The 18582-nt window shown below is 41.0% G+C and overlaps 1 protein-coding gene across 2 annotated transcripts in view; it reads left to right on the top strand.

The window, feature by feature from the left end:
• Window positions 1-482: 482 nt before the first annotated feature.
• PDCD1LG2 (programmed cell death 1 ligand 2) overlaps window positions 483-18582 on the top strand; it is a 73315-nt gene continuing 55215 nt past the window's right edge. The window contains exons 1-2 of one of the 2 annotated variants that reach the window (XM_032427590.1): window positions 483-748; window positions 14817-14885. In XM_032427590.1, the coding sequence (XP_032283481.1) occupies window positions 694-748; window positions 14817-14885 (124 nt within the window). In that variant the 5' untranslated portion in view covers window positions 483-693. Of the gene's footprint in view, window positions 825-14816; window positions 14886-18582 lie in introns of both variants that reach the window. The other variant, XM_032427591.1, reaches the window with a different exon arrangement.

Raw genomic sequence — 18582 nt, 5'->3', positions numbered from 1 at the left:
AAGATGGAGACAGAGATTGGAGTGATCAGCTACAAGCCCAGGAGAATGCCAAAGCTTGCCAGAATCTACCAGAAGCTAGGAAGAGGCAAGGGAGCATTCTTCCCTAAAGCCTTCAGAGGGACTGTGGCCTGATTTCACACGTCTCTGGCCTCCAGAAATGTGAGAGCACTGTGAGCACAGGGTCTGTTGTCTGAAGCCACCCAATCTGGGATAACTTCTGACGACAACCCTGGGAAACTCACAAAGGTATCTGTGTAAGGTCCCGGGAGCAGAGCGAGAACATGCTGGTGTTCTTTCTCTCCCCTTCTCCTACCGCTAAGCTTGTACCAGCTTCCCCAGGGACACAGTTCAAGGGGTACCTGAGGGCAGAGAAACCATGCTTAAAAGCAAAACCAAAACTTCTCAGTAGGTTGGGCTTCGGTCAGTTCCTCAGAACCGGTTTTGGTTTGAATTACCCTCATGTTACAAGGAAGCCTGAGCTGGATGGAGATGATATCTTTTCTTCCCTTGCTTCAGGTACCTTAAGGGACAGCTTCTTATGACCCATCTTTGTATGTCCCTCTGCCAGCCAGGAAGAGTCCTGGTTTGGAGCTACTGCTTGTTGTAGTGCTCAAGGCAGTAACCTACGTTTGTTTGGTTTTGTTTTGGCTGTTTGTTGGCTTCTAGGAGGGGATCTGACGCAAGAGAAACTGTATGTTTTTGTATTTTCCTTTCCGTCTTTCCCTGAGGAGTGGTGCCAAGTTCTGCTGTGAGTATTTAGTAGGTTGAGATTTTCTCTTACCTTGAGTAGGTGTTGCAGACAATGATGAGGCCGCCACGGTTGGGTAAGTGTGGGCAAACTTTCACTCCATATCACTGGGGGCAGGAGGAAATCTGCCCTGGCAGTTGTGCTCAGGCACACCAACAAACTCATTTCTGGCTGTCTCCAAAATAGTGGGATTTCTCCTGCTTGCTCGTCTACCTATTACTCGTGTTGGGAAGTTTTAGGAGAGGAGATTTTTTTTTTTCTGCACATAATAAATGCGCAGTGGAAAAAAATGAACTATCTTGAGATTGTCTCACAGCCTAGAATTGGGGAGGGTTATTGGAACTTAAAAATTTGTGTCTTTTTTTTTTTTTTTTTTACGTTAGACATCTGTTTGTGGTTATTCCGTTGGCAGGCAATCACCATCCCAGGCGAGCCAGTGTGTTTACAAGCTATGCTCTAAGAATAAGCTGTTTAAAACACAGAAGAACAACAACAACAACAAAAAAGCAACTAAAATTAAATTAACTTATAATACAGGCAACCATTATTAAAAAAAAAACCAAACATGATTCGATTAGAGCAAGTTTAGCTAAATGAGAGAAACCTGCAGCCATTGTTCTTTATTGCTCACTGCCTGGGTGCTGATGGTAGAAAAGAGATGACCATGGATTCTTGTGGGAGAGGGTTGAAGTGAGCAGCTGGAGTGAAATTGCCTACAAATAAGGCCTTCTAACCCTGAACTCCTACGGTTCTGTGGAACAGAATCACAGATATCCATTGACAAAATGCACAGCAAGAATACTCAGTGTCAACAGTGATCAGACATAGTCTCAGGAGTCAAATGCCAATTGACTGGATGTTCTCCAAGCTCCCTTCCAAGCTGAAGGGTCAATGAATGGATGAACCATATTGCTCTTGTCTCTCAGAGGTGGTCTATGTGTGTTCCTCACCTGAACTCTCACTACCAGCAGCTCTTCCTTACCTGCAGCTTCCAGGTGTCTTCTCCCCATATTTCTCTTGTGTATGAGCCTTTCCATTCAACCAGAGTTCTTCCTGGGCAAGGACCGCACCTTTAAGTTCCCTCAATCCCAGGTGCCTGGCACAGAGCGTAGGCGCTCACTAGGTGCTTGTTGAGTTGTAAATGATTTGATTTGATGAGTCTGCAGCTTGAATCCCCAGATATGGGAAGTTTGTGGAATATACAGGGGGCAGTTTGGGGTTGATTTGAGGAGACAGTGCAAAGGAATTCAGAGACAGGATTTCAGGTCATGCTTCCGAGTTCACTTGGTTTAAGATGCATGGGACAGATTCCATAGATTGTTGTGTGATGTTTTTATTCCACACAGCAGTGTCCAAATACAGCATGAGCCTTCACTGGGGCATACTTGGGTTATCATGGAATGAGGCCCCTGCAGCCTGACCTCCTCGTGCCGCAACCTGCTCTTCTGCGGCAGGGCTTCCACAGGTTATGTTCCCCCAGGCTTTCATCAACCAACAGAATTCCAGGATGGATGAGGGAATCTGAACGTTTATCCAGCCCTAGTCAGCTCAATGCCTTCCAGCCCTCTCTAACCCCTCTAGGGGCTGGTTCCTAGTTCTTATTTTCCAGACCTCTGTTAGCAACCCCCTCTGCTTCTTGGAGTTTTCCTCCCTTGGCTCTGAGATACTATAGTGGGGGAACTTCTCATACTCTTAGGACCATTTCTTCTTTGCCTTCTTCTCTGGTCTCCTATGCCTGCTCTCCTAATCTGGGGGCATTCATCAGACTTCAGACCTTTTTTCTCTAACCTGTGTTTTTATAGTCTCCCCCTAAGAGAGTTAATTTATTCCCCAATGTCAATTAACATTTGCATATCGGAATAACTTTTTTATCTTTATCTCTATCACTGAATTGTGTCCCAAACATTAGACTTTCATTTTTCTTGAACTGTTTCAATTACTTCATGACTCAAACCCAATTCATTTCATAGAACCTAGCACTAAAACTTGGCTCCTGATCTAGTATTTTCTTTGTCCCACCCTTCTGCAATGGCATCAGTATTGTCTTGATTGTCAGGTCTCAAAACCACAGTCCACTTGTTGCTTCTCCTTCTTTCCTGAATGGATGATCACTTGTTAATTGCTTTGTCAATTGTTTTGTCAATTGCTTTGTAATAAGTTTCTCCTTCCTCTGCCTTTCTTCCCTTTTCTGACCCTGAATCGGGGACTTTACCAAATATCTGGATTAATACCATGACCTTCTAATTGAGTGACTGGTGTTCCATTTCACTCCCTCAATTCTATACGGATAAAAACAAAACAAAACAAAACAAAAAACCCCCACCAGCTTTAATCTATTTCAAACACTCCTTCGATATTGTCATTCACTTGTTGAGTTACTGTCACTATCTCCTCCTGGTAGATCTACCTGGCATTAAGCTCTTGACATTTTTGTCTCAACCTGTATTTCCAGCATAGATATGCTACTCCCAGTCCCCCTCAACAAGCCCTGTGTGTGTGAACCTCTGAGATTATTTCTAACATTTCTGCAGGAGCCTCAAGAGTAGCTCTGACTTGGGATGGCTGGGTGGCTCAGTTGGTTAAGCATCTGCTTTCAGCTCAGGTCATGATGCCAGGGTACTGGGATCGAGTCCCACATCAGGCTCTCTGCTCGGTGGGGAGCCTGCTTCTCCCTCTTCCTCTCCCCCTGCTTGTACTTGCTCTCTCTCTGACAAATAAATAAATAAAATCTTAAAAAAAAAAAAAAAGAGTAGCTCTGACTCTCCAAATCCCACTCATCTTGGAAGTGTCCTTCCACCAGTCAGCTTCCACGGTTTGGGCATTTTTATGCAAAACCTTTCACATCACTTCTTACCATTTTTCATGTGTACAGAATTTTAGCTTTCTGATTACATTATCATGTCTTCAAGGGCAGGAACCCTTTCTTACATGAATCCTTTTCTTGGTTCCCCACTTTGATTTGAATTGATTCCCTAATTCAAAGACTTGCAAAAAGTGGGAGCATAGTATTTATTGGCTAAAACGTTGAGATGCAATTTGAATTTAAGTTAAACTTGAACGGAGGTTAACTAGACTAATTTGAGATGCAATTTGAATTTAAGTTAAACTTGAACGGAGGTTAACTAGACTAATGTCTCCTAATGCCTAGCTCAGAGACCGTGCCATTAAGAGAAGCACCTTCACTGGTGACCTGGGGGATGCAATTTGAATGCAGTTTGAATTTAAGTTAAACTTGAACAGAGGTTAACTAGACTAATGTCTCCTAATGCCTAGCTCAGAGACCGTGCCATTAAGAGAAGCACCTTCACTAGTGACCTGGGGGAGGGCAAAGGCAGGGCAGCAGTCTGAGCAGGACTTTTCACCAATTGAAAAAGAGTAGCCTTTGCTTCTTTTCTCTCTCAAGCCTGAGAACTCGTGACTGAGAGGCCCTTCATGACTCTTCGTAGAGCCACCAGAAAATGTTCTTTAATCTTATATCCTATGCTGTTCTGCTCCGTTTCATACCATGATGACACCTCAACCGCTAGGGTGTGTTCATTGGCAGAATTGTTAAGAATTACCCAGAAATTCATTAAGAATTATCCAGAGATTAAGAAATTCAGCTAAACCGATCATGTGATTGAAAACTGTTTTTTTTCTGCTCATGATCCAATGTGTCCCTTCAAGGGTAGCTTGCCTGAGAAAAGATAGCTACAATGAGCATCCTCTGCCTGATGGAAGCTCCAGCACAAGCAAACGCATACATAAGGAATATACAATTAAGATAAAAATGAAAAGCCATGCAAGCCTGGATAGTAAGAGATACTTATATCCAAACAAAGGTGAATTTTAAAAGGGGAGGCTAAGGAGGAGGCATGGTTGTTTGAACACATTCATTTCATCTCATGGAGAGAAGTCATCTCTATGTGCTTTTGGCCAAAGGAGAGCCTTACATATGGATGCTCTGTAAATGGTCCTTGAGTTAATTAATTTTGGCAATACGCTCCATAAGTTCTCCAAATAAGCTCTCTCAGGCTTTGCCAGCCTCAATATAAAAGAGTTCATACTTCCCTAATATTGAAGGTTTCCAGAACCTACTCTTTCAGAAAATTTCATCTTCCTGAGCTACCCAGAGGGCAAAGGTCTCCTTGAGAGGAACTGGCCTTCTGAGAGAGCTTGGGGAGGGGCTTGAGGTACCCACGGGAACATTCTTTGGGGAGACAACCTTGTAAATAATCCTACTAAAGAGATATTCTTTTAACCTCCCATCTCTTGTGGAAACACTTCCTTCAACATGCACCTTTGCTTAAGGAATTCCAGGGGTGATGACGTCCCCACCCCATTAGCAGCCCATTCCGCTGTCAGTGACTTAAACTGATGAAAATTTCTTTCTTATTTGGGGCCAAAATTATTAACCAAATTAAGTTTTGTTTCTCCAATAGAGGAAGGAGTCAACTGGGGGGCCAGTAGTCTTAGAGTATGATGCTAAATGGCCACGCATGCATTCATTCATCTGTCCATTCAGGGAACCGTCATAATTGGTTATAAACACTCATAAATACTCATGAAACACACACACACACACACACACACACACACACAAAGAAAAAGAAAATTGTTATGAGGACCAAACACAGTTCAAAGAACTCTGAAGACAGATGTATAACCAATTACTATACCAGCAAGGAGGTAAGTGCTAACACTAGTTAATAGCAGATAACAACTGAGGCAGGAGGAACAGCTTAAAAGCAGTTAGGAAAGGCTTATCTCCTTCTGTTGAAGGCAGAAGAATGTAAGGCCACTTAAGGAAATATTTATGACTCAGGACAGTTTCTTTGAGCCCAAGTAGAACCTGAGATGGGGGAAAAGTAAGATTGGACAAAATAAAATAAGACCAGATATGAGAGATTGGAATCTCAGAGCACCTGTGAGGACCTAGTCATGGAAAGCGCATGTATGATTTCTGTGGCTGAGGCAGGAGGGACCAGATCACAAAGGGTTGTGTAGCCCATGTTAAGGAGAACTTTACCTTATAAATCATGGGAGCTATTTAAGTCTTTTAAGCAGGAGTGTCATGATCACATTTGATAATTCCATGTTCCGGAGATTCTTCTGCCTACCAGGTAAAGGGCTAATTCATTCAACCAGTATTATTGGAGTGCTAGCTTCCTACCAGACACAGTTCTAGGGACTGAAGGATATTAGTAAGCAAAACAGACAAAGATCTCTGTCCTAAATAATCACTAAAGTGATTATATTCTTATGGAAGACGGCAGCTGATAATCTAATATAAACAAATGAGTACATTATATGGTATGTTAAGTGGTAATGAGTGCTTTGGGAAAGTGAGAGAGTAAGGCGAGTTGGGAATGCTGGAGAGGTGGTGCTTTTGCAATTTTGCATGAGGCAGTTTCACCAGAAAGAGCAAGGAAAGTCTCTGGATGTAGGGAGCTGCACACTGGCAGCAAGGTCAACCCTTGAGGCAATGGATCTGGGGAAGAAGCCCTGCAGGCCTGGGAGCAGGCTTAGGGCCATTTAGAGAATTCCAGAGCCCCAAGAACCCAAATTGTAATGGGTGGTGGGTCAAGAGCTCCAGAGGACACTCTTAGCTCTGCAAACACCTCACACTGCAGGGAGAGGCATGGCCACCCTTGGGTCCTCTAAAGAGTGGGGCTCAAGGCAGATGTCCCTCTTGCCTGGGCTACTAGATGGACTTAGGATTTTATTCTCAGTGAAATGTTGAGCCATCACAGGATTTTGAGCAGGATGCTCTGCTACAGTATAAAGAGGAGTGATGAGATGCCGAATTAAGGTGATAGCAGTGGGTGGTAGAAAGAAAAGGCATCATCCAGAAGTATCCCGACACAGAATTAACAGGACTGGGGGATAGACTAGATTTGCAAGATGAGAGATGTGTAGGTTTAAGATGATACACCCAAGATTCTGGCTTGAGGTCGGTGTTATTATTATTGGTATTATAGGAAAATGGGGCACAAAGAGTTTTCATAAAGTGCCCAGGGTCTTAGAGGCTCATAATTTCTAGACCCAGGATTTGAGCTCAGATGTGTCTGACTTTAGAGTGTGAGATCTTATCCATTGCACAGAAGATACTATCCCTAGAAGGAAGAAGGCAGCTGGTTGGAAAGTATCTTCGTAGCAGTGTCTATCTCTCTCTTGGACAAAGGAGGGAGTGTACAAGGAAAGTCCCCTTTGATGGGCAAGGAAGAAAGGGAAGTTACAGCCAGAGGTGGGTGATCCAGGCATCCTTTCTGTTGCCAGAGCATGTTACACGCTATCGTTTTGAGCTCCAGAAATAAGGATGCTGCGCAAGTACAGCATTAAGATGATACCGTGTCTGGGTACATTTGCATTTTCAATAAGGGAGAGGGTCTTCAAGTCCAGCTAAGTCCAGCATTTCCCAATGGAAAGCACTTGATGGGGCCCCCAGTTGTTGCCCAGTAACATGTCCCTCCCTAAAGTGTGAACAAGACTACAGCCCACTGTGGACAGTCCCTTCTAGCTACTGCCTCATTGCTCGCTCCCTTTATAGCACTCTGAAGCACTGCCTATATTCTGTTGTCTCTGCACCCTTACTCTTATTTTCTTTCCACTTTACGCAGGCTTTCATTTGCACCAAATCCCCCATGTCCTGCTTGGCAGGCTCACTCATGACCTCCACACTGCTAATACCAACTCTCCACAGCATCTGGCTCAACTGAGCATTCTCTCCTGTAGCACTGCGTTTTAAACTCTAGCTTTCATTATAATTGAGGTATGGCGAGGCCAACAGATCAGGAGATAACTGCCATTGAAAAAAAAAATATTTTGTTGTGTTCTCAGATCCTGAGAGAAGGAGGCATGCCACACTGCAGGGACCACACAGGGAAGCACCAGGGTCAGACAGGAGGCAGAGCGGAAGGGGAAATGTGGCCAGAAGTCTTTATTGTGGTTTCCACAAGAAGGAATGGGCAAGGCCGGGTTAGCAGGCTGCAGTTGTCTAGGTTGAAATAGTTCATCAGGATTTAGAACATAGGGGCTGTTCCTTGTTGTATGGTACCTGGCCCTGGGGTGGTTAGGGCAGTAAAGAAGGTGGTTGGAGTTAGGGGTTCTGGGTTGCTTCTTTTGCATTTGAAAGGCCTCCCCTGGGTGAGTTGTTTACTGTCTCTAGGAACTGGCTAATCCTGGGAGGGGCAGTCCCTGTAGGATCAGCAAGGGTCAGCTATCAAAGCATCAGAAAACACAAAATAAAAGACTTGATTAATTGCCTTTTTGCCCTTCCCCTCAATCTTCTTTGCTAGTGCCCTCCCTCCCAGAGATCCCTAAATGTTGGAATGCCCCACATCTCAATGCTTGGACACTTTTTTTCCCATGTGTATCTTGTGGTAATGTCATACAGCCCCCTAGCATTAAGTAACAGGTAGACATTGAGGACTCCCAAATTTATCTCTACCCGAAACTCTGGACTGTTATCCAACTGCTTACTAAACATCTTCATGTGAATGACTAGTTGGCATCTCAAACCACGTACTGATTTCCGCTCCTTAATCTGTTATTCTCTGTCTTCTTCAGTTTAAAATTAGTACTTCCATTGCCCTATTGCCTCAAGCCTCAAATCTGGAAATTTTCCTGGATTTCTCTATTTTTGTCAAACTGCATATCTAACCTGACAGCAAACCGCATAAGTTCTTATTTGAAAAGATAGAAGACCTGGGGATAAATCCCACTTGGTCGTGGTGGATGACCCTTTTAATGTATTGTTGGATCCTATTAGCTAGGATTTTGTTGAGGATTTTGGAATCCATATTCATCAGGGATATTGGTCTGAAATTCTCCTTTTTAATGGGGTCTTTGCCTTGTTTGGGGATTAAGGTAATGCTGGCCTCATAGAATGAGTCTGGAAGCTTTCCTTCTGTTTCTATTTTTTGAAACAGCTTTAGGAGAATAGGTATTATTTCTTCTTTGAATGTTTGGTAGAATTCCGCAGGGAATCCGTCAGGTCCTGGACTCTTGTTTTTTGGGAGGTTTTTGATCACTGCTTCAATCTCGTTACTGGTTATTGGCCTATTCACGTTGTCAATTTCTTCCTGTTTCAGTCTTGGCAGCTTATAGGTTTCCAGGAAGGCATCCATTTCATCCAGATTGCTCACTTTGTTGGCATATAGTTGTTGATAATAATTTCTAATAATTGTTTCTATTTCCTTGGTGTTAGTCGTGATCTCTCCCCTTTCATTCATAATTTTATTAATTTGAGTCCTTTCTCTTTTCTTTTGGATAAGTCTGGCCAGTGGTTTATCGATCTTATTAATTCTTTCAAAGAACCAGCTTCTAGTTTCATTGATCTGATCTACTGTGTTTCTGGATGAAAGACCTCAATGTGAGACAGGAATCCATCAAAATCCTAGAGGAGAACATAGGCAGTAACCTCTTTGACATCGGCCACAGCAACTTCTTTCAAGATACATCTCCAAAGGCAACTGAAACAAAAGCAAAAATGAACTTTTGGGATTTCATCAAGATAAAAAGCTTCTGCACAGCAAAAGAAACAGTCAACAAAACAAAGAGGCAACCCACAGAATGGGAGAAGATATTTGCAAATGACACTACAGATAAAGGGCTGGTATCCAAGATCTATAAAGAACTTCTCAAACTCAACACCCAAAAAACAAATAATCAAGTCAAAAAATGGGCAGAAGACATGAAAAGACACTTCTCTGAAGAAGACATACAAATTGCTAACAGACACATGAAAAAATGTTCATCATCATTAGCCATCAGGGAAATTCAAATTAAAAACCACACTGAGATACCACCTTACACCAGTTAGAATGGCAAAAATGGACAGGGAAAGAAACAACAAATGTTGGAGAGGTTGTGGAGAAAGGGGAACCCTCTTACACTGTTGGTGGGAATGCAAGTTGGTACAGCCACTTTGGAAAACAGTGTGGAGGTGCCTCAGAAAATTAAAAATAGAGCTATGACCCAGCAATTGCACTCCTGGGTATTTACCCCAAAGACACAGATGTAGTGAAAAGAAGGGCCATATGCACCCCAATGCTCATAGCAGCAATGTCCGCAATAGCCAAACTGTGGAAAGAGCCGAGATGCCCTTCAACAGATGAATGGATAAAGAAGATGTGGTCCATATATACAATGGAATATTACTCAGCCATCAGAAAGGATGAATACCCAATTTTTACATTAACATGGATGGGACTGGAGGAGATTATTATGCTAAGTGAAATAAGTCAAGCAGAGAAAGTCAATTATCATATGGTCTCACTTATTTGTGGAACATAAGGAATAGCATGGAGGACATTAGGAGAAGGAAGGGAAAACTGACGGGGGGTAAATCAGAGGGAGAGATGAACCACGAGAGACTATGGATTCTGAGAAACAAACAGGGTTTTAGAGGGGAGGGGGGGGGATGTGTTAGCCCGGTGATGGGTATTAAGGAGGGCATGTACTGCATGGAGCACTGGGTGTTATATGAAAACAATGGATCGTGGATCACCACATCAAAAACTAATGATGTATTGTATGGTGACTAACGTAACATAATAAAATTAAATTAAAAAAAAAAAAGAAAAGATAGAAAACCTAAGTAAATGGAAAGACAAGCTGTGTTCATATTTGGAAGACTTAACATCACAGCTAATTTCCCCAGTGGATCTACAGATTCAGTGCAACTCCTATCAAGATTCTAGCTGCCTTTTTTTGTGTGTTAATGGACAAGCTGATCCTAAAATTCATATGGAAATGTAAGGGAGCCAGAATAGCCACAGATCCTGCAGCTCAGTCCTTCTGTGAAGAAAGCCTATTAGCTGATCTGCATGGCTGCAGCCTGAGGGGCAGGCTTCTAATGGACACACGTCTAGGGGCTGGTGTAATTCTTTCCAGGGACCTTGGAAGGCTGGTGCTCTTTGCACACTCACCCGAGCACCAGCGTTTCCTGGCAGGGAGCCTTCAAGGTGTCTGGTGTACTGGCTTTTGCGGCAGCTGCCCAGGTGACTCCCCACCCCGACATCAACTGCCTCTGTTGGCCAGGGGCTTGAATTACTCCTTTCCAGGGAACTGTGAGAATCAGAGATGTCTCTTGGCAGGCTCTTGCCCCCAGAGCACTGAATAGACAGCACACTGATGTACACACCCTGGTCTCGCTGTGAGGGGAGCCTCTTTGCTTCTCCTAGAGCTTCAGCCTGAGGAGCAGTCTTAAGGTCTTGCACACCTTTAGTGGCCTACAGAGCTGCTCTCAAGGAACATAGGCTGTGGACGCCATCTTGGTGCTCTCCCTCTGCCTTGCTTCCGCTAACCAGTATGATCCGGAAGAAAGCTTATATAGTCATCTGGAGCCCAGATTTTTGTGACTGCCACCCAGAGAACACCTCCAGATTGCCTGGCCTTGGTGGCCAATAGGACTTACACTTCCAGCCCACAGGACTGTATTATTTGCATACTCTCACAAGCTGCTGCCTAAGGATCTGACTTTCAACCAACTTGAGTCTAGGTGCTAAGATCCTCCCCTTTGGGCTACTGACAGATCTTGGCACATCGTCCACTACTGGGAGCTATTAAAAATAGAACTGGCTGCTTGGATAAGCACAAAGGTTTCCAAGACAACCAAGAGCTGAGGCAGGGTTGAACATCAAATTTCATCTCCTATATAAGACCAATTCTTCAAGACTGGGAGAAGTAGTTGTTTCATCTACTGTGTAGAAACAGAGTCAGGCAAAATGAAGAAACTGCAGAATATATTCCAAAGTCTTCAATAAATAGTGTTGGAAATATTGGACAGCCACACACAAAAGAATGAAACTGGACTGCTCTCTTACACCATGCACAGAAATTAATTCAAAATGGATTAAAGACTTGAATATAAGACCTGAAACCAAAAAAGTCCTAGAAGAAAACCTAGGCGATAAGCTCCTTGACATTGGACTTGGTGATGATTTTTGAATCTGACACCAAAAACAAAAACAACAAAAGCAAAAATTAGAAGTTGGGACTGTATCAAAATAAAAAGCTTCTGCAAGCAAAGGAAATCATCAATAAAATTAAGTCAACCTATTGAATGGGAGAAAATATTTGCAAATCATATATCTGATAAAGGGTTAATATCCAAAATATCTAAAGAACTCATACAACTCAATAGTAACACACACACACACACACACACACACAGTCAAAATAAAAATGGGTAGAGGATCTGAATAGATATTTTTCAAAAAAAGACATACAAATAACCAACAGGTACATGAAAAGATGCTCAACATCAGTAATCATAAGGGAAATGCAAATCAAAACCACCATGAGGTATCACCTCACACTTGTTAGAATGACTAGTATCAAAAAGACAAGAAATAACAAGCGTTGGTGAGGATGTGGAGAAAAGGAAACCCCTGTGCACATTGGTGGGATTCTAAGTTGGTGTAGCCACTATGGAAAACAGTTTGGAGGTTCCTAAAAAAATGATAAATAAAAAATAAAACTACCATATGATCCAGCAATTCCACTTCTGGGTATTTATCTGAAGAAAATGAAAACGCTAACTCAAAAGGATATATACACCCCGGGTTCATTGCAGTATTGTTGCAGTATTATTTACAATAGCCAAGATATGAATCAACCTGTGTGTGTGTGTGTGTGTGTGTGTGTGTGTGTGTGTGTAATGGAATATTACTCAGCCAAAAAAAGAATGAAATTTTGCCATTTGCAACAACATGGATGGACCTCAAGGGCATTACTATACTAAGCAAAATAAGTCAGAGAAAGATGAATACTGTATGGCTTCACTTACATGTGGAATCTAAAACAAACAAGCAAACAAACAAACCAAGCTCATAGATACAGGGAACAGATTGGTGGTTGCCAGAGGTAGAGATTTAGGGGGTGGGAGAAATGGGTAAACTGGTTTTATTTTATTTCTAGTTTTAGAAAAATTGAAAAAAAAGGACTTCTTCGAGAAAGGCTAATTGCATACTTGGGCAGCAGAGACACTAAATCAGCTTAAGGCAATTTGTACAGAAAGCAAACAAACTTCCCAAGATTAATAGGATTGTGTGAAAAGGAAACAGAGGCTACCTTGAAGGGACTTCCAGTGGCCAAAATTATGATGATTTAGGCTATAAAAGAACAATTATTATTTTTTAAAAAGCCCTCAAAATGTATCAGAGACCTAAATATAAGAACTAAAGCTATAAAATACTCAGAAGAAAACATAGATGTAAATCTTTGTGACCTTGGATTTGGCAATGGTTTCTTAGCTATGACACCTAAAGCATAAGCAATAAAAGAGAAAATAAATTTGGCTTCATCAGAATTAAATTAATTTATGTTTTAAAATTAAATTAAAATATTTGTGCTTCTAAGAACACTATCAAGAAACTGAAAAGACAATTTTCAGAATGAGAGAAAGTATTTGCACATTATATATTTAATAAACACTTTGGCAGTTTCTCAGGAAGTTAAACATAGAGTTACCATTTAACCAAGAAATTCCACTGCTATATATCCAAGAGAATTGAAAACATGTCTACACAAAAATTTGTACATGAATGTCCATAGCAGCATTATTCTAAAAGCCAACAAGTAGAAACAACCTAAATGTCCATCACCTGATGAATGGATAAACAAGATGTGGTATATTCATACAAGGAAATATTATTCAATCATGAAAAGGAATGAAGTACTGATATGTGCTACAACATAAATGAATCTTGAAAATATTAAGCTCAGTGAAAGAAGCTAGATTCAAAAGGCCACATGGTGTATGATCCCATTTTTATGAAATATCCAGAATAAGCAAGACAATAGAGACAGAAATTATATTGGTGGTTGCCAGAGGTTGGAAGGAGAGGGAAGGGGAATTGGGAAGTTTCTGTCCATGGGTAGTGGGTTCCTTTTTGGGGTAATGAAAATGATCCAAAATTAGATAGTGGTGTGGATTTCACAATTCTGTGAATATACTGAAAACCACTGAATTGTACCACTGTATTGTCTGTCTTTTAAGTATATATGTATATACACACACATGCACACACACACAATTCTTTATTGTATGTCAATTATACTTCAATAAGGCTGCTGGAAAAAATAAATTTAAGCAACAAATATATATTTGTATATAATATATACCTTCCTTCACACCACTTCTCACCTCTACCAGCACCATCACTCAATCCAAACTATCATCTCTGTGAAAACATTCCTCACTGGTCATCCTGCTTCTAATCTTGTCCAACCCACTGTCCTTCCCAAGAGTCTATTGTCTACACCAAAGCTGAGTCCTCTTTTGAAAATGTAATGAGATCATGTCATTCACCTGATCCAGATCCCTTTTGCCTCAACCACGAGAAGTCCTTGGGTTCAAGAAAGTCTGAGAACAAAGGTAGAAGCGTAGGAGGTGGAGCAGGACCAAGGTTGGGCACCCACTCAGTGTAGCCAGTTCTGTGCTCTCTCTGTCTAAACTTCTTAGTATCAGGTAGTTCAAATAATGGGCAAACTCCATCACAACACTCAAAAGAACTTGACACTTTCCTACTCAGGCAAATAACGAGTGTTTATTGAGAATTTAGCTCTGTTCTACTGAGCGCTATCCTTGAGTATCTGACTCCCAGAGTCCAAGTCCACCTGAAGAAGTTGGTGTGCATTATCCATTTGACAATCATTTGATTTTCAAGGACCCACTACTGAAAAAACTATGGGAAGCTTCGTAGAAGAGACAAAGGGGCTCAGATAATCACCAGTGTGGGTGATTCATGAGAACTGGTTCATAGTCAGGAAAGGGCAAAGAGCCCCTAATTTGGATTGATAAAGAACACCTTGCTTCCTCTTACCTTGTCTCCCTTCTCCTCCAGGCAATCAACTTTTAACTTCTCTTCCAGGGGCTCCGCTGTACCCCACTCTACTGCCTTCAAGACCACCAGGAGGCAGTAGACTGGGGTACAGCGGAGCTCCTGGAAGAGAAGCTTTATCTTCTCTCCAGGGGCTTGTTTATGGGTCATTTCCCTGTGTTCAGGAATGAGCAAATCACCAAATCATGAGACCCAGCAAAACTGCAGGAGGCTCTGAGACTTTCAATTGTCTATTTCAGATCGAGTACAGACCATGTTCCTCCTTCTGTTAATCACGAGCCTGGGAATGCAGCTTCATCAGACAGCAGGTAAGAAAGGGCAAAAGGAGGGGGTCTGAGAAAGAGGAGTAAGCAGTTGCCCCTAGCTGAAGCCAATGATGAGAATGGGGGTCCTCAGGCTGAAGGCTTTCTTTGAGAGGAAGTGGGATTACACTCTGTTACATGAACAGTAAAAAGAATGGTGCCCAGGGTGGCCTGTGCTTGCCCATGTCCCTGTCTTACAGAAACAATAACCATCTGGCAGATGAGGAAACTGGCATTCAGAAAAGTTATTTAATTTACCCGAGCTTACTCAGTGAGTAGGCCACACAGCTAATGTCCTTCCTGCCTTACCGTGCCACGGTGATGATGACAGGCAGGCGGGGCAGACAGCCCCCAGTCCTCCCGCTGTGGAATGGGATTTTGGAATTAAGTGTGATTATTGACATATATTGAATGTTGATATTGGACATTCACAAAACCAAAAAGTATGTATGATGAATTATGTTTAAGAATTAACCAAAAGGAAAGTATAAACATGTTGTATCTTGCTTTCTCCTCGAATTTGGAATTCTTCTCTGCTTCCCACTATGCATTATGCAGATAGGATCAGTTCAAACAAATATTAATTACCTGCCTAAATTGGACTGCCTTCTCCTCAGGGGTATTTTTTCTTTGTAAGTCTTATCCTTTCATGTCTCCCTGATTAAGGAGTTTTAACTTCAAAGGTTTCTCATAGAGGCTACCTGAGGGGAGAAAAGTAACAAAAGGATCTAAGGACTGATAAGAATGCTTACTTCTGGGGAGGGGAAGCCATCTGGGATGAGAATTAAAAAGGACAATCTTAACTATTATGTTTCCCAGGTGTTTTTTTTTTTAACAAGAAGTATGCGTTTACTTGTATGTTGAAAGAAGTATTATACCCTTACTTGTCTATTAAAAGAAATACACAAGTTTTACTTGTATGATAAAAATATAAATTTTAAAATATAAGAATTCTTTAAAAAAGAATGCTTTAAAAAACGTTTGAAGGCATCAGGCTGTAGCATCCGGTGCCCGAGAACAGCCACGACTCTCAGGATGGCCACACTGATGGCCTCATTCTCCTCACTGTGCTTGTTCACCCCTAAACTTGCACTCTCTTTGAGAAGGAAAAACAGAGAACATGAATTGAATCAATATAATTCTTTATTGCCCTATGTAAATTTCTATTTTTAAATTTTAAAAAGAATGCTTACAGTAGCATTGTTAGTCCTTCCAAAAAAATCCCAAAACAACCAAATGCCCATCGACAGGATAATGCATAAATTGTGGTATATTAGCAGAATGGAAAAATATATAGCGTGTAAATAAATTAATTACAAAAATAGGCAACTACATTTAAGAGTCTTAGTAGCATAGTATTGATTAAAAAAACACAAGAAATCAAACACAGAAGACAACATACAGCAGTGTCCTTTTTATAAACATATACCTACATATATTGCTTATATATTGCAATATACCTATATATGTATAATATATGCATATAATGCATGTGATATGCATATCATAATAATATGATATAAGCAATATATATATCTATATGGTAGAGCTAAAAAATAAGCCAGAGATTAATAAACACAATATTCAGGATGCTGATTACCTTTGGTGGAGGAAGTAGATGTATGTCCTTAGTAATGTTCTGGTTTTTGGGGTAGGTGATGGATTCACAGGAGTTCATTTTATTTGATTCGATATCCTTTAAAAGTTTTCTGTATTTAAACTTTTGTGTTGTAAAAGATACCACAGGTACAGAAAACCACATAAAACAAGTGTAAAGCATCATGTTACCATAAGGGGAACACTTGTAACCGTCACCCTTATCAAGTAGTAGAACTGTACCAGCCTTCCCCGAAACCCTTCCCCTGCCCCAGTCCTACATAACCTCCTCCCCATAACACTGTACTATCTACCCGTTTCTCCATTAAAAAATTTTCCTAAATATCACTAAAAGAAATCTTAGTAAGCACTCAGCAAGATATGTTCTTTATAGTTTCCGAATCAGCAAATACAGATATCACTCATTTTAAAGTGGCTCTATATATTTTATTGGACATGCTGTAGTTTATTTAACCATTCCTTTATTGAGAGAAATTACAGTTATTTAAAAAACAATTGTTTCTTGCTGGATTAATGCTTGAAAAAAAATGTGTTTCCTAAAGACTGTGATGAAGACTGACTGACTCTGAGTATGACCCACATAAACCATTCATCATGAACTCTTTCCTTAATTGTATGTCTGTGGGTGCTCTATTCTGTTATCTATAAAACAGCTTAAAGTTTGAAAAGAAAAATTGGCAGAAAACATTTTCATTTCATTTTTTAAACATTTGTTTATTTTCAAATTGACATACAGTAACATTCAGTCTTTTTAATAGAAACATCTATGAGTTTTTGGCAAACATGTGATCATATAACCACCACCACAATCAAGATCCAGAACAATTCCACCACTTGCCAAGCAAACAAACAAAAAACCCTCCCCAACTCTTAAACCCGGGTACCCAATGATCTATTCTCTGTCCTATGGTTTTAAATTTTCTGGATTATCATATAAATGGGATTATCCACTAGATACCTAGAGATGTGTTTTGTCTGGCTTCTTTCACTTAGCATAATGCAATTGAGATTTATCCATGTTGTTATATGTACCAGCAGTTTATTCCTTTCTGTTGCTGAGTAGTAGTCCACTGTATGTATATACCGGATTTTGCTTATTCATTCCCCAGTTGAGGGACTTTTGGGTTGTTTCCTGTTTTTGGCAATTACAAATCAAGTTGCTATAAATGCTTATGTATAGATTTTTGTGAGAACATAGGTTCTCATTTCACTTGGGTAAATACCTAGGAGTAGGATGCTGGGTCATGTGGTAAGTATATATTTAACTTTATAAGGAACCACTAAACCTTTCCATAGTGGCTAGACTATGTTTGCATTCCCAGCAGCAAAGTATGAGCACTCCAATTGTTCCACATTCTTGGCAGCACTGACGTTGTCGTGTTTTTTAAAGTCATTCTAATAGGTGTGTAGAAGTATCTATTTGTGGCTTAATTTGCACTTTCCTAGTATCTAGTGATGATAAGCATGTTTTCACATGGCAATTGGACATCCATATGTCTTCTTTGGACAAGTTTGCATTCAAACTATTTGACCATTTTTTTTTTGACCATATTTTTTTATTGTTACGTTAATCCCCGTACATTACATCATTAGTTTTAGATGTAGTGTTCCATGATTCATTGTTTGTGCATAACACCCAGTGCTCCATGCAGAACGTGCCCTTCTCAATACCCATCACCAGACTAACCCATCCTCCCACCCCCCTCCCCTCTAGAACCCTCAGTTTGTTTTTCAGAGTCCATCATCTCTCATGGTTCGTCTACCCCTCCGATTTCCCCCCCTTCATTTTTCCCCTCCGGCTATCTTCTTCTTCTTTTTTTTTCTTAACATATATTGCATTATTTGTTTCAGAGGTACAGATCTGAGATTCAACAGTCTTGCACAATTCACAGCGCTTACCAGAGCACATAACCTCCCCAGTGTCTATCACCCAGTCACCCCGTCCCTCCCACCCCACCCCCCACTCCAGCAACCCTCAGTTTGTTTCCTGAGATTAAGGATTCCTCCTATCAGTGAGGTCATATGATATATGTCTTTCTCTGTTTGACTTATTTCGCTCAGCATAACACCCTCCAGTTCCATCCAC

Source organism: Phoca vitulina, unplaced genomic scaffold (assembly GCF_004348235.1).
Source record: "Phoca vitulina isolate PV1807 unplaced genomic scaffold, GSC_HSeal_1.0 scaffold37, whole genome shotgun sequence".
Classification (NCBI taxonomy): domain Eukaryota; kingdom Metazoa; phylum Chordata; class Mammalia; order Carnivora; family Phocidae; genus Phoca; species Phoca vitulina.
Note: the sequence above shows the minus strand (reverse complement) of the source record. Positions and strands in the feature narration are given on the sequence as shown.